Source organism: Tachysurus fulvidraco, chromosome 24 (assembly GCF_022655615.1).
Source record: "Tachysurus fulvidraco isolate hzauxx_2018 chromosome 24, HZAU_PFXX_2.0, whole genome shotgun sequence".
NCBI classification, from domain to species: Eukaryota; Metazoa; Chordata; class Actinopteri; order Siluriformes; family Bagridae; genus Tachysurus; species Tachysurus fulvidraco.
In genome coordinates, this window is record NC_062541.1 from 14,638,853 (window position 1) to 14,662,852 (window position 24,000).

The following is a 24,000-nucleotide window of genomic DNA, read 5'->3' on the forward strand; positions in this document are numbered from 1 at the left end:
TGCTGAAATTCACATACTGCACTGATTATACACTACTGTAGCCGTTATTATTCTCGTTGTTGTTTAGCTAATTGCACGAGCATGTGTTGACTAAAGTGTTCCTAACTGAGAAAAATGCTTCTGTACGTGATGAAATTGGGCACAAGGTGGCTTTTTACAACAGCAAGAATAACCGATACGTACTACTGTTTCGACAGAGCGTTCTGTAACACTTTATATGTACACGATGCCTACGCTGGGCCTTCAAAACACATTCATAAGAATTACATTATTTAAGACATAATTTATGCAGTCAAAACTTCATGAGGTGAAATTCAAGGTTTTTAATGTGGACAGAGCTGAAAAAGAACCTTATAGACTGTTTTTTATCTATAATCTTTAATTAAATTACATTTCTTAAATAAAATGTATTTGTCTAGGACTTTTAACAATGAACATTATGTCCAAGCAGCTTTACAGGAGTACAGAAGGTCACTCAAGGTCATCATACAAATTCTAACAAATAATTCATAAATAATAAATTAACAGTTAAATTTACATTCTCAGTTTGGCAGACGCCCTTATCCAGATTTTATACAATTAAGGGTTAAGGGCTGCGCTTCAAGTTCATAACGTCCCAATTGGTAAACTAGCACCATAAAAACTAAGCTACCACATCTAACACCCGAACACTTAAGGAGATTTAAGTATAGTCTAAGTGGAATTATGTGGAATTAGCACTTGTGAATAAATACTGTAGTATCTGAATCTTGTTCTAAATGTAATGATGGAGTATATTTGGTGAGCTAGTCTAAATGTGGTGAGGGTCTGAATGTGGGGAGGGAGTCTGAATTTGGTGAGGTAGTCTAAATGTGGTTAGGGTCTGAATGTGGTGAGGGTCTGAATGTGGGGAGGGAGTCTGAATGTGGTTAGGGTCTGAATGTGGTGAGGGTCTGAATGTGGGGAGGGAGTCTGAATTTGGTGAGGTAGTCTAAATGTGGTTAGGGTCTGAATGTGGTGAGGGTCTGAATGTGGGGAGGGAGTCTGAATTTGGTGAGGTAGTCTAAATGTGGTTAGGGTCTGAATGTGGTGAGAGAGACTGAATGTGGTGAGAGAGACTGAATGTGGTGAGAGAGACTGAATGTGGTGAGAGAGACTGAATGTGGTTAGGGTCTGAATGTGGTGAGAGAGACTGAATGTGGTTAGGGTCTGAATGTGGTGAGAGAGACTGAATGTGGTGAGAGAGACTGAATGTGGTGAGAGAGACTGAATGTTGTGAGAGTCTGAATGTTGTGAGAGTCTGAATTTGGAGAGAGTCTGAATTTGGAGAGAGTCTGAATGTTGTGAGAGTCTGAATTTGGAGAGAGTCTGAATTCCAAAATATCTTCTTATTTTATAGTGTTTTGAATGTGTAATATCTCCCTTTAGGTCACTTTAAAAATACACATATATTCTTTTTTTTTTATTATTCTACTTATCATTCTATGGTATATATTATATGGTATATAGATGCTTATATATATATGCTTAAGAAAAAGACAATAAACTTGAAGCTTAGTCCAACACGACAGAGCATTTTTAACTCTTTTTTTTACCAGAGACCTAAAGAAATTTATCCTGTTTTTGTTGTGTTAATGTTGATCATTGAACCTCTTTGTCATGTCTCACATGTCTCACGCTACAACAGTGCTTAATATGAACTTTAATAATTTGTGTGTGTATATATATATATATATATATATATATATATATATATATATATATATATATATATATATATAATGAATATTTCTGTTTTTAATCAAGCCTACTGGAGCAATATGTTCAAAATCATTTTTTCCCCACATCTTCAAAGTAAATGTTGATATCAAACCTATTTCCGCTCTGAACTGCCCCAAGTGTTCTCATTTTAGATCAGACTTGCAGCCAGAAAATAACTCATTTCTTAATAATGATTAAAAAAATCTCCAATAAGTCGATTTACATTCCATAAACCTATTTGAGATCTTTTCTGTTAGCGTTACTGTTTTTACACAGCCTACTAGGAGCAATATATTCATAGTACAGTTCTAAAAAAACAAATAGTATTGTAATGTAAATGTTAATATCAAACCCATTGGTGCTCTCTGAGATGCCACAGATCTCACACTAAAAGCCAACATTTTAGATCAGACTCACAGGCAGAAAAGAATTCCTTTTGTTTATACGGACTGGTGAGGAGAATAATATCGATTATCTTGTTACAATGGCTTGATATAGTGAAGGAGTTATATATATATATATATATATATATATATAAAAATTAGGTAACAGTCAGGTCTCAATGTTGATCTGAGGGTTAAATTGTGATAGCTGAGATAGACAACTGAAAGCATCAGAGCGCCTCCTGTGGTCTGGAGGCTCAAGTGAGACCTACATAATACGGGGCACTTGGTTTTATGTTATCTTTAAATTCTCTAATGTCAACTTACCTAAACAGATGTTAGATGAACTGCTTAGTTATGTAATAAAGGTAAAGAAAGTGTTTAATGACTGCATTTTTTTTACTAACATAAAGTGCATATGATGTTAGATGCTAGCTGTCGGTATGAGACTCGGTCATCATGAGCTTTACAATGGCCAGTATATATAAATATAAATATAGTAACTGGAAATGAATCATCATCAAGCAGAAGGGAATTAACAGGAATCTTGTTTGGAGCTTACATCACTTCCAGGCGTGCAGCTTTGGAGTCATTGCCAGCGAGTGAAATCACATCGCAAGTGTAATCGCCTATATCCCCTGACCAGGTCTGAGAGATGTGCAGGGAGCCTTGCTGCACGCTAATCCGTCCTCCTCTGGACTGTCCGACCGCCTCGCCACCTTTCTTCCACACAAACCTGCACGGGAACAGAAGTGAGACAGTGAGAGAAAAGAAGGAGACAGAAGTGAGACAGTGAGAGAAGAAGAGAGCAATGAAAGAGAGAAAGGGAAAAGGGAGAAAAGGGGGGGAAAGTAGAGTAAAGCCAGCCAGGATATTAAGAGAGGAGAGAGAGAGAGAGAGGAGAGAGAGAGGTGTGACAGAGAAGAAAGAGAGGTGACAGATGAGAGGAGAGGAGAGACAGAGAAGAGAGAGGAGAGAGACAGAGTGAGAGAGAGAGAGAGAGAGAGAGAGAGAGAGAGAGAGAGAGAGAAGAGAGGGAGAGAGAGAGAGAGAGAGAGAGAGGAGAAAGAAAGGAGAGAGAGAGGTGACAGAGAAGAAAGAGAGGTGACAGATGAGAGGAGAGGAGAGAGAAAGAGAGAGAGTGAGAGAGAGAGAGAGAGAGAGAGAGAGAGAGGGTAGAGAGAGAGAGAGAGAGGAGAGAGAGAGAGGAGAGAGAGAGAGGGAGAGAGAGAGGTGACAGAGAAGAAAGAGAGGTGACAGATGAGAGGAGAGGAGAGGAGAGAGACAGAGAGAGAGAGAGAGAGAGAGAGAGAGAGGAGAGAGAAAGGAGAGAGAGAGGTGACAGAGAAGAAAGAGAGGTGACAGATGAGAGGAGAGGAGAGACAGAGAAGCGAGAGAGAGAGGAGAGAGAAAGGAGAGAGAGAGGTGACAGAGAAGAAAGAGAGGTGACAGATGAGAGGAGAGGAGAGTGTGAGAAGAGAGAGAGAGAGAGAGAGAGAGAGAGAGAGAGAGAGAGAGAGAGAGAGAGAGAGGTGTGACAGAGTGGTAAATGATAAGAGTGGGAAGAGACAGAGAGAGAGTGAGAAAGGAGAGAGAGAGAGGGAGAAAGAGAGAGAGAGAGAGAGAGACAGACAGACAGACAGACAGGAAAGAAAGAGGCCATGTAACAGCAAGACAGAGAGAATGAGACAGAGGGATAAAGAGAGGACAGGAGCAGGAAACGCATGAGTGCTTCATTACACCAATTTCCTGCATATTAGCGCTAAATTAGGTTTACAGCATAACGGATTGCATTTTGAATCTACTTAACGTGGCATGGGCTGGCACTTCTAATTAACATTATACTTCGTATGGATGAGGCAAGCCTGGCCTCAGGGAGCGAAGTCTGAACACGCCAGCGTCCAGACGTATATATATCACCACCCACCTTACGTGAACGCGTGCATCATGGACGGCGCCGCATTCCAAAATGGCCGTCGTTCCCTTGATGACACGCCGGTCCACAGGAGGCTGGGAAATGTAGGTGCGACCTTACGGGAAGACACAGGACCATTTAATACAGGCACATGCACTGTGACAAAAAGCATATAAGATGGAAATTAGTGTAAAAAAAAGTCTTATGATGCTCATCCAGATCTTAACTAGAATATTTACTTTAGCCAGTTTGGGTAACATTTACATCTCAATGCAACTTTGTGCTAATTTTAGCCTCAGCTTAGTCTCGCAAACTGTCTCTAGAAAGTCTGCTAACAAAACACTGCAAGAGAAAACAGCCGTAATCTTTTTATACGAAGTGTCATGTGTACTCATGGCTTTAAATAGAACTCTTATATAACTTTAACCAAAGCAGAGAAGTTGTGAACTTTGGCTGGAGCAATCAGTGTTTAATAAGTGTGTCTCGCTCAGAAACTGTCGATTACACACGTTCACTGGGGCAAACGTCTAGTACCGCTTCTGGTCATGCAGTTATTTATTTTAAATTTCTATTGACTTGATAGAAACTTATTACATGGAACATGTTCTATAGACCTGATTCTATAAGTTCCTGACGTTTGGTTGTGTCCATGTTCAGTGATGGTTGATATGAAGCTCATATGAAAGCTCGTATTTCTGTTTTCCTAAAAAACTAGGGGCCAATAATTTGGAAAAGTTCCAAAAAAAAAACCCAACAAAAAACTGTTGTTGAATTCCACACGAACGTTTCTTTCTTCAAAGCAAATGCTTATAAGTGAAAGTGACGTGACATACGGCGAGTACGGTGACCTATACTCAGAATTTGTTCTCTGCATTTAACCCATTCAAAGTGCACACACACAGCAGTGAACACACACACACAGCAGTGAACACACACACACAGCAGTGAACACACACACACACAGCAGTGAACACACACACACACACACACAGCAGTGAACACACACACACAGCAGTGAACACACACACACAGCAGTGAACACACACACACACAGCAGTGAACACACACACACACACAGCAGTGAACACACACACAGCAGTGAACACACACACACAGCAGTGAACACACACACACACACCACACACACACACAGCAGTGAACACACAGACACAGCAGTGAACACACACACAGCAGTGAACACACACCCAGAGCAGTGGGCAGCCAATTAAGCTGTGGCGTCCGGGGAGCATTGGGGGGGTGGGGGTTCGTTGCCTTGCTCTAGGGCACCTCAGTTGTGGCCGGGCCGAGACTCGAACCCACAACCTTAGGGTTAGGAGTCTAACTCTCTAACCATTAGGCCACGACTTCTACCACAAACTCATTTCAACTCATTTTAACAAACTCATTTCAGCTCCATAAGGACCTTGTACAGGGGCCCAGCAGCTTAGTGGACCCAGGAATCAAACTCACAACCTTCTGTTCAGTAGTCCCACACCTTAAACACTAAGCTTCCACATCCCTCAGAGATGCCCCAGGTGTTTGGTCATAAGGCTCTAAACACTCTAACTTCAACAACTAAAATTGTGTCATCAGCAGAGGGGGGGAAAAAACGTGTCTCACACTGAAAGCCAACAGAGTCCTGATTCATTTTACATCAGACTTTCAGCTATAAAAGAATTCATTTGTTTATACTGATTGAAAATTAAATATCCCATAAACTGATTTAGATTCAGCTGGAGCAGGGGAACACCAGAGTATATGTGAAAAGGGTTAGCGACGCAACATAGATTTCACAAGTTTGCATAAATCCTGACCACCAGTTCCGATCAGATATCTAATACCGCTTGGGTAGGAGATTTAAGCCTCAAAGTAAACCTGATCCCTTATACAAAGAGTAACGTGATCGGCATCACAAACGCGTCAGATGTGCTTTGAATTTAAAAAGTGACTTAAAAATTAATGCTAAATATTTGACATGAACCTGAAAAGAAAAGAGAAAAAGTCTGGTCTCAGACATTTAGCTGCCCATTTTAGGGGAAATTCTTTCACTTTCTAAAGCTCGTGACCAACTACACATACTAGACAAACATATCAGATGCTCTTATTTATGTCACCATGTATCATGTTCTGTTTAAATATCATATCATTTTTTAAAACAGATTTGATACGTAATGAAAACAGAATACGACCGGCCCAAATAACCATAAGGCAAAGCCGACGTAAGCCAATCGAACGCTTATTAACGTTTTCAGCTCCGCGCGTTCATCAAACTTTCATAACTACATATCTTTCCTATTATTTTGAGTCTAGTTAATGAATAATTCATAGAAACTACTGATTAATATGATTTCAGATAAATAACCGGATAGCAAGCTGCGACTTTAAGGAGTTCATTTGTAAAAATGGAATCTCAGTCAAATTACTCCTAAGGCTTAAGATTCCTAAGCCTCTGGTTATTATTCCTTCTCCACGTTTGTTTCTTTAGTAACAGATACGCTGTAGAGAGAAGGGCGGATTATTATGCATTGCAGTTCTACATCCTGAGAGAGAGTGTGTGTGTGTGTGTGTGTGTGTTAGCATGAGGAAACAAATATCTTACTCCACACAGTGAGCTCTGCGCTGGCGTTGATTGCACCCTCTGCGTTAGCAGCGTAGCAGGTGTAGGTCCCCGCGTCCTGCAGCGCCACCGGCTGCACCTGCAGTCCCCCAGACTCAAGTAGCATGAAGCGTGGTATTTGTACCGAGCCACTGGCTAGTATCTGTGCATCTGTAAACACACACATACACATACATATACACACACAGTGTACAGTGTCTCATTTTTTGTGACGACGAAAGGATTAACAAAGTATCATGAGTGGCTGTTTAGCTGTGCTTGATGTTTTATTACACGCTTAAAGTTTTCCCAGAGGGAAATTCTTCAGTTCAGCCTGTCTCATTAGGAGAGCTCCATGTACATAATTGGGAAGGCTATGGAAATGACTTCATGAATAAAAGCCAGAAACAGTGCTGGGGTACAAAGAGAGATTTGTAGTGCGCACTTGCACAAAATGATCTTTGTTTTATTGCCAATCAGCCTCAACAAAGACGTTTTAATAGCGTCGTGTCTGACGATTTGTCGTCTTCAGCTAAAGAGCACTAAAAAGCCCCTGCGAGTGATAAACAACTTTGGTAAAATAGCTGACATGATGTGCAGAATTAAACTGATGTATGATTCACCCATCCATCCATCCATCTCTCCATCCATCCATCCATCCATCCATCCATCTCTCTATCCATCCATTCATTCAAGCTTTTCAGGGAATACCCTTTGGATAGAATAGCAGTCCTTCACAGGGCAAAACAACATTCGTTCACAAACTCTGAACAATTTACTCAGGGCAATCTACTGTACCTACTGCCATGTTTTTTAGAAGTGGGGGGAAGCTGGAGGGAAAAGAAATGGGGAAAAAAACAACAACATGGAACATGAGGAGAAGACACACTGGCACTGGCGACACGAGGATGCACTGTGCATACATACATACAAAAAAAATAAAAAATAAAAAAAATAAAAAATTAATAATAATAAAAACCCAAAGCTTCCCTCTGTCCTCTTCAAGAAGGCTTTATATAGTCACTGTTATCCCAGGGTTAAGTGCAGCTTCTTAGCTACAGTATATACTGAATATTAGAGTTAAGGGAGCCTTACGATATATCTACTGACAGAACAAACATATAGCCCAGATACTCCATACAGCTGGTGGTGAGCGCAAGGAGTTTATCAGAAAACATGCTGGAGACTTGTGTTTGATGACACAAAATCCAAGTTGCTACTAAATTTATAGCATTTGGCAAAAGACCTTATCCAGAGCGACCTACATTTTTATCTCATTTTTATACAACTGAGCAAACAGCAGGGCCAGTTTGGTGGACATGGGATTCTAACTCACAACCTTCTGATGGAGCTATGTCCCACTAAGATCTCCTAAGGTCCACTAAGATCTACATTTGGTGGAAATTTCAAACCGCATCACTCTGATCCACATAGTGAAGCATGGTGGTGGTAACATCATAAAAAAATCATGCATTGCTACATTTTTTATGAAAGCTCCTTGTTTTTCATGGTGTTAAAATTTGTGCTCTACTAAACTCTGATGTCAGGTGAACTGAATTCAACTTATGTGACTTCTGACGGCGATCTGCACAAGAACTAACGTTGAAGGTTGCACAATAACAGGGTGAATACTTATACAACGTAATGTAATAACAGCTCTAGAAGCCATGTGATCACATGGCATGTTAATGGTTACCTTTCCTCCAGGCAATGGCCGGTTTCGGGGCACCGGAGACCTGACAGGTGAAAGAGGCCACAGTGCCATCGGTCACGTTGATGTTTGCCGGTGGAACGCTGAATGATGGAGCCATACCTGCACAAAACAATCCATAATCACGGGTGTAGCTAACCAGACTGAAACTCTTGTCAAAGAGCTTTTCCTAATGCAGCTCACACACGCGAACAAACACGTGCGAATGTAAAAATCATTACATGACGACAACAGGAAATTGAATTAAAGTCCATTTCTATTCATACTTTCATCCCAGCGCTGTTGTTTGTTGTTCGCTTTGGTGCTTTTTCCACATATTCAACAAATCTCTGTTACAAATCAGAAACAGTAAACAAGCAGTATAAATCCAATTAAGCTCCTGCGATTGGGCGGCCATAATGGAAGCGTTTTAGACTCGGGGGTTGTTCTATCATAGGCAGGGATGTGTAAATGAATAGGTGTATCTACTGGGGTTGGTGGTGCCTGTCATTGATTAAAGGAAAAACAAGATTATTTGGATTCTGAATTGAATTTTTTTGGCCATATCTATTTGGAGCCAGGATGCGAAAATAAACCCATTACAGCTCAATTTGCACAACGGCTAAAAGGCTAGTTTCCTCTCAATCCTTTATATGTAACTTCATGAAGATTGATGAGGTAAAAGCTCAGGAAAGAACATTTTGAAATGACCCTGAAGTCATATTTACATATTTTAAGAACCTGAATATACACCGGCCGTATATTTGCACAGCATGCATTACAGAGCTCAGTATTAGCTCTTTCAGGCTCATGTGGCCATAGAATATCTGGAACCATATTACACACTCCTTCGAGCCTTCCAGGCGGTGGTAGAGACAGCGGTCATGTTCTTTTTCTTAATAGCTTCGCCGGCACGCTAGAACAGCAGTTTGCAGTCTTTCTTTAGACTGTGTGCTGAATATTTACAGTGCACGCCAGTATTCATTCACTGTTCTCGCCCTTGATCACTTTGGCATGAATTAGATCTATACAGGAACAATACACCTAGGAGGAGGCTTTAAATGGCTTTTATCGAACCACCGGTCAATAGGAGGGTCAAGATATATATGCTCACTACAGCAAGACAGAAGCAGCATCCAGACGTCAATACCTGATCTTCCGCCCCCTCAAGATAAATTACTCAGGATTTTTTTTTCCTTTCCATATTGTCTCCGATTAAAGAATGCTATAAAGCTCATTCAGATTTGAGACAAGGGCCTTCTGGGATCAGGTTCATTCAAATGGTCCTCTACAAGTGCTCCCAGTCCAGTTTCTCCAATCTGAATGTAAAGCACCTTATTGAAGTCTGGCCCAGATACATCAGACATATAATCTATCCATCCATCTTCTTCGTCCCTTATCTCACACTGGAAGAATCGGCGAATCAGATTAGAGATGACAATCAGCCTACAGCACGTCTTTAGACCGGGGGAAGAAACCGGAGAACCCGGAGGAAACCCTACGGGGAAAACATGCAAACTCCAAACACACAGGGAGGAGACAGGAATCAAATCTCCCAGCTTCAGAGGTGCACAACAAAGCCACTAAACCATTGTCATTCATTTACTGTGCTGCTATTGTGTTAAGTCTTAGTCCTCCCTGTTGCTTTTGTCTTGCTCTTGTGTTGCGGCTGTTGTGACATCAATTTTTCTTTTATATATAGACAATATAATAAATAGGTCTTGTGTCCAGTCTGATGTCGGTCAGAGGAAATAAGCAGAGAAATTCAGTAATCAGAGGAAATAAGATAGTCCAAAGGTCAACGTAAGTTAAAAATCATTATCGCAATCCAGCCAGTGTGATCACACAGCGGCAGTGTAATTATCAGCATGATGGAAGTGTTTCTCCTAGACACCTTTATAGCCTCACAAGGCACAGGCATGAGGAGCCTCGACACACCAAACATTATGAAGTAATCAGCACCAGACAGGCTTTTCCACAGGGAAACGCTTCAATTTCCTAACTGGCGAGCGAGAAGCATTTGGTTTTACATTAGCAGAAACGTATTTGTGACCGTGGGATGTTAAAGCATAGGGAGTGAGTTCTCTTTAGCCCGTCACACATAATGCCTTTTATTATGCTTCCGCTGTCTCCGTGAGCCAGTAATTACAGCCAGACTGAGCACGCTTTCCTAACACTTGGCAAACCCGGAATACAAATTTCTCCCCGCTTGGCTTCTGACTCACTTGTCACATCTAGGTAGGTGTGGACCTGCGTCTCTCCGGCAGTGTTCCTGGCGAAGCACTGGAAGATACCGACGTCGCTGGGCTGCAGTCTTCTGATCTGCAGTCCCATGCTGGAGATGACCTTATAGCGTGGATTGTTCAGCTTGCTGAGCGACACGCCATCCTTATACCACTCCAGCTTGGGCATGGGCACACCTGAGGGGTAAAAGCCAAGAGATCAGCAGTATGGACTGCTTTATATAATAATGATGTCCGGGAAAGAAATTCTAGTAACAGTTCTGACATATACTGACACAAACATTATATAGTTTTTAAATTAAATCAGGGAGAATTGAACTAAAATTGGTTCTTTATAATAGCATAAGTAACTTACAGAGACCCAAATAAGCAACTAACATGACCGAGAGGTGAAACCAGTTACCTTTTAAAGCATTAATCATTAATAATTCATTCTAAACATCAATTTTTTATTGATTACGGTCTGTTTCTCACCACTCTGGAGATTTTGAAATAAACATACTGTATACTTCATATTCTTCATTCATCTTTGAACATTTTCTTTGTTCATTTAGTTTTTATCATATCAGGGTGGGCAAATGAAATACCGAACAAATTGATAAACAACCGTGGTAATGAGTGTCTTTCTTGATAAGTCAGCTTCAGGTAAATCATTTACATAAAAGGAGGAATGCTACAGAAGCTACACTAGTTCAGGTTTTATACATATATAAAGCTTCTGCAATCAGAAGGTCAGGGGTTCTAGCCCCAGCACTTCTACAGTGCCACTGTGGTGCCCTCTCTGCACCAGGGGCACCGTATCATGGCTGCCCCTGACCTCAGACCCCAACTGGCAAATGCAAGGAATAGAATTGTACTGTGTTGTAATGTATATGTAACAAATATATTATTTCTTCTTCTCCTATTTCCTTTACAGTGAAATTCCACAGAAAATGAAGCTTCCAGTTCATCATCTCCTAATGAATGGCTTCAGAATGCTTATAACCTGGCTCATGCATTTTGGAAGTTGGCACAATAATGTGGACTGGTTAAGGGTCCTTGTGGATCCCGCAATGGGAACTTGTGCCACGTAAGACGTAGAAAAGAATATCAAGTGGAAATGAGATGATCAGACACGAGCCTGAGATGGCTTCTAAGAATTATTCTGGCAGCTCGAGAAACGCTCTCGAGGGACGCTTTAAGTGCCCTGAAAGAGCTGTCGGGGAAAATTCAGCATCGGTATATGCTCCAGTGTACTTCACAAGAAACTCACTGGACTGTGCAACTTACTTAATTTAGCTTTATGCAGCCAATTGTCAGCTGATGAAGTGTTTGTTCCCGAAAACTTGTTAAACGCCAAGTTTGACGAGCTGATTAGTGGAACTTAATGATTATGGGTCACTACGTACTGTACAGCGGGGTCCAAAAGTGTGCGAGTGCGCTAGCGAACCCTGCTATTCTGTACGTTTCTTAATTTAATGCAACAATTTTCATTCCAAACAATATTTCCGACACCGACTTGAGTGAAATGTAGAATCTCTGTGATAGTTCCATACATTTCAGAGTTTCTAAGTATTTGTTTCTTTTAACGCTATTATAACTCATTATAACTGCACGAACTCCACACGTTTGTGTAAAATCTGAAGATCCGTTATAGATCAAATCCATCAGAGTCTCATCTGAACATGTGCTTCGATAGACGATATTAGACATGTGGAAAATCTTTATCTAACTTTTGCGGTTAACAAGCTCAATATCGCACATTTACTTACATTTAAATAGAAACCTATAAACAGTGAAAAATACTGAACATTAAATATTAAGGACATTTACTTAATTTCTTTGTTTGCAATATATTTACTCATTTTAGAGAATTAGATAAGATTACAAGCTAACATGCATGTTTTAGAGCTTCCTTTGCAAACCGCAAAGAAAGACGTAATTAGATCCTGGAACAATGATAAACATGTACGATGTACAATGTACATCCAGGGGCACGTTCGCCTCACACCTCCAGGGTTGGGGGTTCGATTCCCAGTCTGGTTCCTCTCAATGATTCTTCTACGTATTGTCTCAGAAAGCTTTTCCTCACCACCTTCACCTCTGGCTTCATGAGGGATACATTTTTCAATGTAAAATTTCTATCCTGAATTTATACACTTGTGTAAAACTGCTTTTGTGACAAAGTCTATTGTAATACGTAATTGAAGAGGAAATAAAATTGAATTTAAATGATTTCATGTGTTCGTACACACGCCTCGGCCTCGGTACATTAGATATATATTAATATAATACATTACAATTTTTTTTTTTACACAAAACCAGGTTCCACTCCATTGCAGATAATGCTTGGTATGGGCTAAAGTAAATTTCCATGCAGATTTGCTTCTCCTGTTTGTAAGAAAACGCCAGACAAATGCTTTTTTCATCAGAACACGGCCCATCAGCCCGCTCTGAATATTCCCGATACAGGACCCGAGTGAAGCGGTGATCTGACTCGACTTCCCACTCAGAAGTAAAATCAGAAGTGGGCCAGCTGGTTCTATTTATCTCTCTGAGTGCATCTGATGTTGACGGGATAATTTTTCCCAATCACCTCTGAAACTGTAGAATTGTGACACTGGGATGCAACACTGATAAATAATGTAGGTATGGCCCTGACTATTGGCTGACCTTCCACTTTTAGACTATTAGAAAACTCTTGGGGAAAGCAATGGAGAATAATTCTGGCAGAAAGCCAATACAATTTCCACTACTCATTTTTTTTTCAACGTAATGATAGCCGGACTGGCGCTTTTCCCCTCAACTACTCATCTCTCACAGCTAATCATGACTTCGCTACTCCTAGGCAAGGCCACCATTTCTCTTACGGTCAACTCAAAATGACATTCTCAGAGCCTTAATGATTTTATAAATCACACCCAACAATTTCCCAGTCCTCAGTCAATACACATTTTTGATATAGACTAGAACCTACTCAATTCACTGCGGATCACCGGATGCTCCGAATGAGGTTTGTCTATGCTGATAGCTCTGGGTCTTTGTATGAGTGAAAGAGAATACATGCTGAAAGTGTATCCCATCTACAGCAGCAGTAAACATCCATGCAAAACTTTATATAAACGTACATTATTCTAGTACTGACCTCGAGCCTGGCACGAGATATTCACGCTTTTCTCCACTTCTCCCATCATCTTCCTTCTGGGCTCGGCTGTGAAGTAGGGAGTCTCTGCCAAAAGCAAAGAAACAGTGAGTTCAAACAAAACTACACCGCATCGTTCACTGAGTTCACTGTACATATGCTCCATGAAGAACCCTACAACAGAGGTCTTCGATTTCTATAGACGTTCCAAGAAAAGCTGTGAACGAGGCAAAGACCAGCTGCTTCCTTTCAGAAAATGTAGGGCTTTAACAATGGATTTTGCCGGTTAGAGGTAATACGTCTAGATTTATGTTTACTAAGATTATTAAACTCGAAACACAAATGAAATATGCGTCTTAAAATACTGACACTGAGGTATTAACACCACTTTATGGGGCTTCAAGAAAACACAGCAGCTGCAATAATATGCAGGTTACAGACTGGTTACAACTTCAAATGGACTGTAACATGCATGTAATTAACTGCTTCCAAGAGGAACGTATGGTTCTCAAGATAGATGGGCAGATCGTTCAATCTATCGATCGATCGATAGATAGACTGATAGATAGATAGACAGACAGACAGACAGATAGTCAGACAAATGCATGTAATTAACAGCTTCCAAGAGGAACATATGGGTCTCAAGATAGATGGATATATCGAAATATCGAAATATCAATAGATAGATAGATAGATAGATAGATAGATAGATAGATAGATAGATAGATAGATAGATAGATAGATAGATAGATAGATAGATAGATAGATAGATAGATAGATATCACAGACAGTCAGACAGACATTTGCATGTAATTAACAGCTTCCAAGAGGAACATATGGTTCACAAGATAGATGGGCAGATAGATACAGTAGATAAATAGACAGACAGACAGACAGACAGACAGACAGACAGACAGACAGACAGACAGACAGACAGACAGACAGACAGATAGATAGATAATCACAGACAGTCAGACAGATGCATGTAATTAACAGCTTCCAAGAGGAACATATGGTTCTCAAGATGGATGGATGGATGGATGGATGGATGGATGGATGGATGGATGGATGGATGGATGGATGGATGGATGGATGGATGGATGGATGGATGGATAGATAGATAGATAGATAGATAGATAGATAGATAGATAGATAGATAGATAGATAGATAGATAGATAGATAGATAGATAGAGGGAAATTCACTTATTCCAGCAGCACAGAGAGTTTGAGAGTATACTAAAAGTAATTGAACATAATAAATAAATAAATAAATAAATAAAAAACAGGACAACAATCTAAAAAAGGCATGGAGTGTAAGAGTGAGAGGTGGGAGTGCAGTGGAGTGTAAACACTGTAGATAGAAGGAGTAGATTAGAGTGGAATTAAAGTGGCAGAGCAGTGCACACAGTGTCACCAGTGTAAAAGCTGTAAACAGCAGTAAAACCATCAGGACTGTACAGGATGACAACGAGTACATCTGAAATATAAACGGAACAAAATACAGAAAAATGAGCAGAAGTGGTGGTGTATATGGGTTCAGTGATCTTATGTTAAGAATTAAAGCGTTTATCCCCTATAAGGATATAACACAGTGTAGGAGATGTGTTATAGTCATGTACTGTAGTAAGATACAAGACCACTGGGATTTCAGAATAACTGTTTAAATTAAAATCCTGCCAATTGTTGAGGCAGTTCAGATTGTGGAGTGAAAGTCACCGAGCTGACAAACAGTAAGCTATCTTTTTAAACAAATGCACTCCAGCTGATACTATAAACCATGCCTCTTGTATCCCAACATATGGTTCCTAAGCTCTGCTGTATTCTGTAAGCTTTGCCATGCTGATGTTAATTTGATCTACATCTCTGTGGAAATAAAATTCAGATGTGCTTCACTTTTTCATCCTTTCAGCTTGTCTTTCAGAATCCCTAATGGATATCTAGCCCTAGAGTACTGTAGCTTTTGTAAATCTTTAAGTTTAAGGGACAGTCTTTCCGAGCGAATATCTGGTGTGAAGCCCTACCATGTCACTCGCTCTGAAGTGCTGGAGCGGACTTTTACATCTATAAGTAGAGGAATAAATGCATATTTAGGGATCTTGCATCTTGCATGACAACCAGCCAGTAAGCACTAGACTTATGAGGGATGTCACAGTGACAGGACACATTCATCATCTCGTGCCACGTTAATCTCCATGACTCACCCTGCTACAGGTCTGCTTCTTTATATGCACATATACACACAGAACCCCTGACGATTCGCACGACCTCTTTTTTGGGTTTACTCCCACAAGGACAATGAAGTGTGCTAACTCTTCCTTAGAAAACTGTATAGATAACGTTTAGCAAGAAGACAAAGTAGCAGTGAGTCACCAAACAGGGCCCACGGTGTTACTGAGTCGTTCTATTTTTCATTTTACTTCATTATGAAGGATGCTTAAGAAGTCAAACAGAGCTACAAAAAATAATAATAGTAAATAAAAAAAAGCTGTCATTAATGTTGCAAATCTGGAACATGGAAGCCTTTATTGTCACCACATATACATTACAGCACAAGTCTTATCTTCACACATCCCAACTGCGGAGGCTGGAGTTGGAGCAGCTATGATGCAGCACCCCTGGGGCATGGAGGGTTAAAAGCCTTGTTCAAGGACCCAACAGTGGCAGGTGCTGGGGCTTGAACCCCAATTCTCCCATCAATAAGCCAGAGCCTTAACCATTTGAGCCACCACTGCCCCACTTGAGCTACTGTACAGTACCACTGCCCCATTTGAGCTACCACTGCCTCACTTGAGCTACTGTACAGTACCACTGCCCCATTTGAGCTACCACTGCCTCACTTGAGCTACCACTGCCTCACTTGAGCTACCACTGCCTCACTTGGGCCACCACTGCCTCACTTGGGCCACCACTGCCTCACTTGAGCTACCACTGCCTCACTTGAGCTACCACTGCCTCACTTGGGCCACCACTGCCTCACTTGGGCCACCACTGCCTCAGGGGGGATGTGGTAGCCTAGTGGTTAAGGTGTTGGGCTACCAATCGGGAAGATTGTGAGTTCGATTCCTACGTCCACCAGTTTCCCACTGCTGGGCCCCTGAGCAAGGCCCTTAACCCTCAATTGCTCAGTTGTATAAAAAAAAAATAAAAAAAAATGTAAGTCTGGATAAGGGCGTCTGCTAAATGCTGTAAATGTAATGTAATGTAAATACTGAGAAAATAGAGAAAAAACAGGTCATCGATTATACACAGAGCTCTGCTCAGGGATAAAATTTCATCTAAGCAAGAACTGTTGAAAAAAACCCCAATGTTATACCTATAATAAAGAGGAACGCTCTGGCTTCGGCGGACTTGACGCTGCTGTCGAGCAGGGAGGCCTCACACACGTACAGTCCCATGTCCGCAGTGGTGGGGTTAATGATGGTCAGACGGCGACCGAAAGAGCCCACACCACTGGCCACCTCCACACCATTCCTCCTCCACACCAAACTCAGCTTGTCCACAGGCCTAGAGAATAAAAACACAAAGGAAAAAGAAACTAAAAAATGGTACAGTAAGTGAGAGTGGGTGAGAGAGAAGCAAAGAGCCACAAATAGCCATTAAAGCTCTCCGCTATAGCTCTCTCGATACTTACGTGTGATGTATACACTCTGCTTAAAAGTAAGCTTGTCATATAGGTGAGTTTAAAAAGTTCATACGTTTAAGAGGTTCTAATAGGAGAAACGTTCAAGCAGTATGTATCAGATTTAATGGACTATTTTTTTTATTTTTATTTTTATTTTTTTTACTGTGCATCTGTTGCCCACCTAAAGCAAATGGGCTAGGACGGACATGAAGGCCAGAGCATCGCTCTAATGCTTTACTCACCGTGCATTAGCGACACACTCCAGCGTGGCCTCGCTCACCCCTGCTACTACCGTCGTATTCCTTGGGGCGATCACGATTACTGGGGCTACCGGGTCCGCAGGGGCCTCCCAATCTGTCAGTGAGCAGAGATGAAGAAGAGAAGAGCGTGGTGAGGATGAAACTCAAAAGCTTTCTGCACTTAAACGCCATTAGTTTCAGTGCTATTAGTTCTGTAAATTTTACCTATGAATCTACAGTACAGTACAAACAGCCTCTCACACGGCACAGCCGACTTGAACACGTCTTCGGTAAGGAAAGGAATTTTTCACGATGCAAAGAAAAGGAATAAATCTCTTAAAAGCCGAGACACCACATGTTGACTGTATTCTGCTGTGTCACAATAACCTGCACCGAAGCTCAAGCTGATTCATATCCATCCTGCTCAGAAGAGAATGTTTTGAATAATTGGTCTCTTGGCACTGGTCTTGCACCATGGTTCAAAGAGCTCGGGTCCTCTCCATGCTCGTTTGACTTTTAGACCGAATCGCTCTTCCATGAAAATGCGCTTTTTTCATTTTTAATACGTGCCAAATGCATCTGTATTCTAATTGCGTCAAAATCAGACATTAGAAATCGTACGGCCACGCCGTTTGCGTACCCTTCGTTTAAAAAAATGCCGAAAGAAATAATCTGTTGTAAATATTCTCTAATGATTATCTGCCCGTCGTCCCCCCCCCCCCCCGTGATTTTAAAAGTGCCTTCAGTCGCTTTTGAATCGTCTCAGTCGTAACGTTCACTCATTTTTCCACTCGTGTATCAGACTGCCAGATGGTTGACCATCTGTCTTCAAATAAATCCGACGACTTACTATTACATAAAGACTCGGAGAGTCGAGGCACAACTTTGACTTTAGTCTTTTCAAGCGATTTTGCTGTTGATTCTGTCGTACGTTTAGCCTCGTTGTTCTGAATATGCCCACATTTCCTTTTGAACTTCATGACTGATGGCAGAAGCCTTTTCTCTAAAATCTGCAGAAATTAGATTCTACCTTACTTTCTGAAGAGCTCCAGTATGACAACATCCTGTTCCACAGCACAAGTGGTTTGTTGACGTGTTCCTCAGCATATGCCGAGTGAACTGACTTGCGACTAAAACATAACATTTTCCTGTAACATTTCAGACCTGTACACTCTGTGCATGTGGCAGGGCCCGGCTTGGACATTCTCTGCTTTGTTAACGTGTTCAGCGTTTCTGTTTCCCCGCCTGTACTCACCTGTTCCTAATTGGCTGTTAATTACCCTTCCTATTTATTCCCTTCATGCAGCATGTGCCATTTGTTTTTCTACTTATGCTTTGTATTCAGTTTTTTCCCCTGTTGATGTTTCATGTCATTTTTGTTAATAAATCGTATTTTATTTGTTGTCCCCACGCTTTGGTCTGGTTTCTGCCATTATTGACAACTTGACCCTCTAACAACTGTAACATGTGGGAATGTGGTAGTCTAGTGCTTAAGATGTTGGGCTACCAAATGGAAGGCTGTGAGTTTGAATCCCAAGTCCACCAAGCTGCCCCTGCTGGGCCTTTTAATTGCTCAGGTGTGTAAAATTGTAACTGAGCCTCATGTACATCAGACACCTGAATGAGAGACAGTGGGAATAAGAAAACATTATGATGTATCTAACCTTGAGTCTAATGATGCTGATAAAGATTCATGCTCATGTTTTACGTTGCATATACAGTATTTATACTTTAGAGGCACTCTGAAGTTTACCAGGGATTAAAATGAGTATGTGGACTCTTAAAGAAAAGGAAAGACTCTACTCTAATTAGTGAATTAGCATAAGAAATAATAACAATAGCCAAATAATAGGTCATACTTTTATTCTTGTGACGGTCATATGCCCCGTCCGGTCAGCAACGAGTGGGTAATTAAAAGGATTTTCCCCCCTGCGTGTTGGTCAGTTTGCTCTCGCCAATGGAAACCACTTAATAAAGAAGTCATCACCGCTAAAGCTACAGTATAAAGGCTACAAATGACAAAACAGTCACATGACTTCACCAGAGGGAGCCATCACCAGAATACTGAGACTTCCTAAGCAGCGTGACGTATTGTCGGTTCTTACTGCGATTCTGAGCCGTTCATCGTGTTTGCTGTTATCTCTTTGTGTATCGAACCTTGCCATTGTTCTCTGGATTTACGTGTTTGGATTTGTGTTTTGAAATTGTTCACTGTGCTGATTGATGTTACGTGATTTTGCCCTGTGTGTGCTATCTAAGAAATATCAGCGCATGGATTCAACACCGTCTGCATCAGGTTCCTCATCACAATATCCCGCACGAGTGTTTTTTGAGCCGACGGTTTCTGCGGTTTCTTTGTTCCCGTTTCGCAGATATCTCCTTACGTTAGTGTTTCTTGGGTTTGTGCCTGCAATGGATTGATATTGTTATTGTTATTGATTATGGATGCTCTCTTGCTGATGCCGCCTGTCGTTTTTTATTTGACCCAGGCTATAGATTATGAAAATTATTTCTGGTTTGCTTGTAAGATATGCCACGTTTGTGCAGGTTTGTTCAATCTGTGCACCAGCATCCTTCTTCATCGGTTTCTTCACACTCACAAAACAATCTTTGGAGTTCTAGATAGAGCCATTTGGGTTCTTTTACCTGGCCAAAAGAACCCTTCCCCCAAAACCATGGTTCTATGTGGAACCCTTGGAGAGCAATAAATGTGAGCTTATACTTTATATTAAAACAGTTCTATAATTAAAAGAATGTTTAAAGCAAAAGCAGTGCCATTACTTTTGGGAGTTTTATCTCTGTGCAGATAACAAGGCGAGAAGCTTTGACGTGTTTATGAAGGATCATACATTATGGGAGGATGATAACAATCATATTAAATTTGTCATAAATGATTATATTCGATTTCTCAAATGATTCACACTGAAATGACAAAAATGCTTCAATAAGTGGGAGGAGCCTTGCTGTTTTTAATTCTAATTTATTTCTAACACAGTGTTGTTTTTTATTGAAACAAATTTATAATGTGTTAGAATTTTTTGTATCTTCTTGTCTAGATTTGTAGATATCAACAACAACAACAACAATAAAGAACCATCTAGCTTGGATTCGATCAACCCCATTGGGTTCTTTTCAATGAACTCTTCAAAATGGATCTATATAAAGCACCACTTGATAACCATTTCCTGTCACATGACCAAAGTCATCGCATGAGTACACTGAGTAAGCAAGTAAGCAGTGACTGAGTACTGTACTCTATAGCTCGAGTGAAGTTTGTTAGACTTCTGCATCTTTAATTAATCTTTTAGTAAAAACTGATAACTAAAAATTCCACAATTGTGTTGGCAAACCCTTCATTATATTTCTCTGTGCTCACTGTGATGGCAAGGCCTGCACCGCCACCTTACCGCACCGTTTTACTACTCCTCCCACTACTACAGTACAGGTGCTGACGGGACAGCACGGATTCAGTGTTATGAACAGCTGGGAAGTGCATAGCCATGGGGTGGGGCAGCAAAAACAGGGTGGCGCTACAAGCACGTCACCTTTGGAGAGACAAAAGGACAGTGGCGTGGGGCGCAGTGGCTTCAGGGAGGTGACGGTTTGTGCAACACGATGTTGTGCGACTCTTCTTTTCTTTCTTTTGAAAGCCTGAGGACACGGAAGATGACGACGCTCCCTAAACCCACTGCGACCCGCCAGCCTCCTGGATCGAGTCTCTTCACCGCTCCTCACACCCACAGCCCTGCACTCAGCCAGGCATGCCAGCTTCACCGATACAGCCCTCGAAGTCACCTTGCTCTGAGCACTCACATTCAGGAGGAAAAAAATCGCTATTTTTTTAGACTAGTAGTAAATCATTATTGCGTCTGGTGCGTGTGTGTTCAGCCCCTCGCAGCCCTGAGTCGTGGTCATATAGTATGACGTTTAAAGTCGGAAACGTCCAAGTAAGCTCCACAGAAGGCAAAGCTCACAGAGCTGAAAATAACAACATGACAAATAAACAGTAAAAAAAAGTTTACACACTAAACTATATTCCAGATGTAAACACCTCAGAAAATGTAAATATGTCAGAAAACGTTAAAAATCAATTTCTTGTTTTCTTAAAACGGGTCAAAAAAATCCATTCCGGTGTGATATCGACTACATCGGTATGTTTTTTTCTCTAACAAGCACACGCAAGTCAAAATTATACGGAGGAAAAGCACACGAGACGCTTAATTTGCTGAACTCGAATCAGCAGACTGTTAGAAATCTTTGCTATTAGTATAGTGCTTTCTGGTGCTAGATGGATTCCGAAAGCTTCCTGACTGAACTCACAGGATTAATGGCTGGAATTAAATATTTCACAGTGCAAAGGCTTTTATGAACAGAAAACCGAAGCCACAAAGAAAAATGTTTTTGTACGTATTTTTTGATGAAGGCTGCACGTATAAAACCTTCCGTCCGTTCCCACGTGTGAGAAGAAACACTGAGCTCTGCCATGATGGGTGGGGAAGCTCTCGAGCGAGTGGCAGCTTGGAGTTTTTTTTCTTGTCTCGCCTCAACGCCTCTGTTTTTATTGCCCATGCCTTCAGAAAACCAGTCATGAGGGAGATGCTCGACAGCGGTATCTCCCAAGCACTGTGATCTCAGGCTATGTCAGAAGGCATCAGATACAATTTCTTTATTCTTGCTCTGAGGAAAAAAAGATACAGCTTCATCTTTATCTTTTTTCTCCCAAAGCCTCCTGACTGAGCTGTTGTTATGTTTGTAATATTCGCCTAAGATATATTAAACTAGCTCATTTCCCCTTTCTGAACTAACTAACTAACTAACTAACTAACTAACTAACTAACTAACTAACTAACTAACTAACTAACTAACTAACGTCAGCCCTCCCTCCTTCCTTTTTTTAAAGTATTCCGTATTCCCAAATTAGTGTCATCACTATTAAACTACATAATTTAATTCATTTTCTTTCTTTCTTTCTTTCTTTCTTTCTTTCTTTCTTTCTTTCTTTTGTTTACACAAGTATTGTGACATAAAATTAATAGGAGTCTTTACCTCTCTCTCTTACTTCCATCATTCCTTCCTTCCATTCTTCCACCCATCTTTCTTTCCTTCCATCCATCTTTCCTTCCATTCTTCCACCCTTCTTTCTTTCCTTCCATCCATCTTTCCTTTCTTTCTTCTATCCATCCATCCTTCCCTCCATCTTTCCTTTCTTTCTTCTATCCATCCATCCTTCCATCCATCTTTCCTTTCTTTCTTCTATCCATCCATCCTTCCATCCATCTTTCCTTACTTTCTTCTATCCATCCATCCTTCCATCTATCCTTCCTTTCTTTCATCCATCCATGCATCCATCCATCCTTCCATCCATCATTCCTTTCTTTCATCCATCCATCCATCCATCCATCCATCCATCCATCCATCCATTTTTCCTTTCTTTCATCCATCTTTCCTTTCATCCATCCATCCATCCATCCATCCATCCATCCATCCTTTCTTTCATCCATCCATCCATCCATCTTTTCTTTCTTTCATCCATCCATCCTTCCATCCATCCTTCCTTCCTTTCTCCCTCCCTCCCTCCCTCCCTCCCTCCCTCCCAACTCCTTCCTTCCTCTCTCCCTCCCTCCCAACTCCTTCCTTCCTTTATTTCTGCATGGCTTCCACAGTTGATCTTCCTCCCACATTATTGATAACAACTTGATCTCTCCTGAACCTGCCCTTCGGACTTTCTGGAAGGTTCCACACCAGGCCGTACAGGACCGCGCCTGTTTACTTGGGGTGCGGAAAAAAATATGCAAGATTATCTGCCCTAATCCTCGAGCCTGTCTCTGGCGAACAATCAATACGGAGACAATTTCTCTGTGTGGCGCAGCCCTGCTGCCAATAGAGCCAGATTAGTCACACATTAATTATTCGAGTACACAAAAAGCTTTGGAGTAAAAAACAGTATGCAAGCGGTGCTGGTGGGAGCACCAAGGGAAGAAACAACACCAGTCAAGTGTATTTTAATAAGGGTTCTCGGAAAGTGGGTTTAATAATCAGCATGACCATGAAGGGCAGAATGAACAGTTATAAGACCTTACGCTCTGTTTAGGGTGGAATATAAAGCCGAGTGTGTTCACATTTTAAAGAATGAATCAGGAGACGCTTACATCACTCTATTTTCCTTATAATACTAATAGTGTACAATTCAAAATAAGCAAATGGACATTCGGCTATCGGAGCTCTAATGTACAGGACTACAGCAGCGGCCTTAATTACACATGAAGCTAAGATTTCATCCGATATAATACAAAAGTAAATGCTTTCTACATAACCCAATTCTCTATAAAGAGCAGTAAACTGGAATAAAAGAGTCAATATGTGGCACGACAGCTCTTTTCTCTTTAAAAATGCAGCATTTCATGGAGGTTTAAAAGAAAATCTGGCAGGTCGTATTTTCCCCACAAGCTC

General features: G+C 41.1%; 1 protein-coding gene across 8 annotated transcripts in view; it reads right to left on the reverse strand.

Moving 5' to 3' along the window:
* sdk1a (sidekick cell adhesion molecule 1a) overlaps positions 1-24,000 on the reverse strand; it is a 266,359-nt gene that overhangs the window by 64,210 nt on the left and 178,149 nt on the right. For 4 of the 8 annotated variants that reach the window (XM_047807755.1, XM_047807754.1, XM_027159289.2 and 1 more), the window contains 8 exons: positions 17,554-17,665; positions 17,003-17,193; positions 13,692-13,775; positions 10,550-10,744; positions 8,331-8,447; positions 6,638-6,805; positions 4,051-4,153; positions 2,686-2,859 (listed from right to left, as the gene is read on the reverse strand). In XM_047807755.1, coding sequence (XP_047663711.1) covers positions 2,686-2,859; positions 4,051-4,153; positions 6,638-6,805; positions 8,331-8,447; positions 10,550-10,744; positions 13,692-13,775; positions 17,003-17,193; positions 17,554-17,665 — 1,144 coding nt within the window. Of the gene's footprint in view, positions 1-2,685; positions 2,860-4,050; positions 4,154-6,637; positions 6,806-8,330; positions 8,448-10,549; positions 10,745-13,691; positions 13,776-17,002; positions 17,194-17,553; positions 17,666-17,775; positions 17,795-18,580; positions 18,780-24,000 lie in introns of those variants that run through there. The other 4 variants (XM_047807758.1, XM_047807759.1, XM_047807757.1 and 1 more) reach the window with 4 other exon arrangements.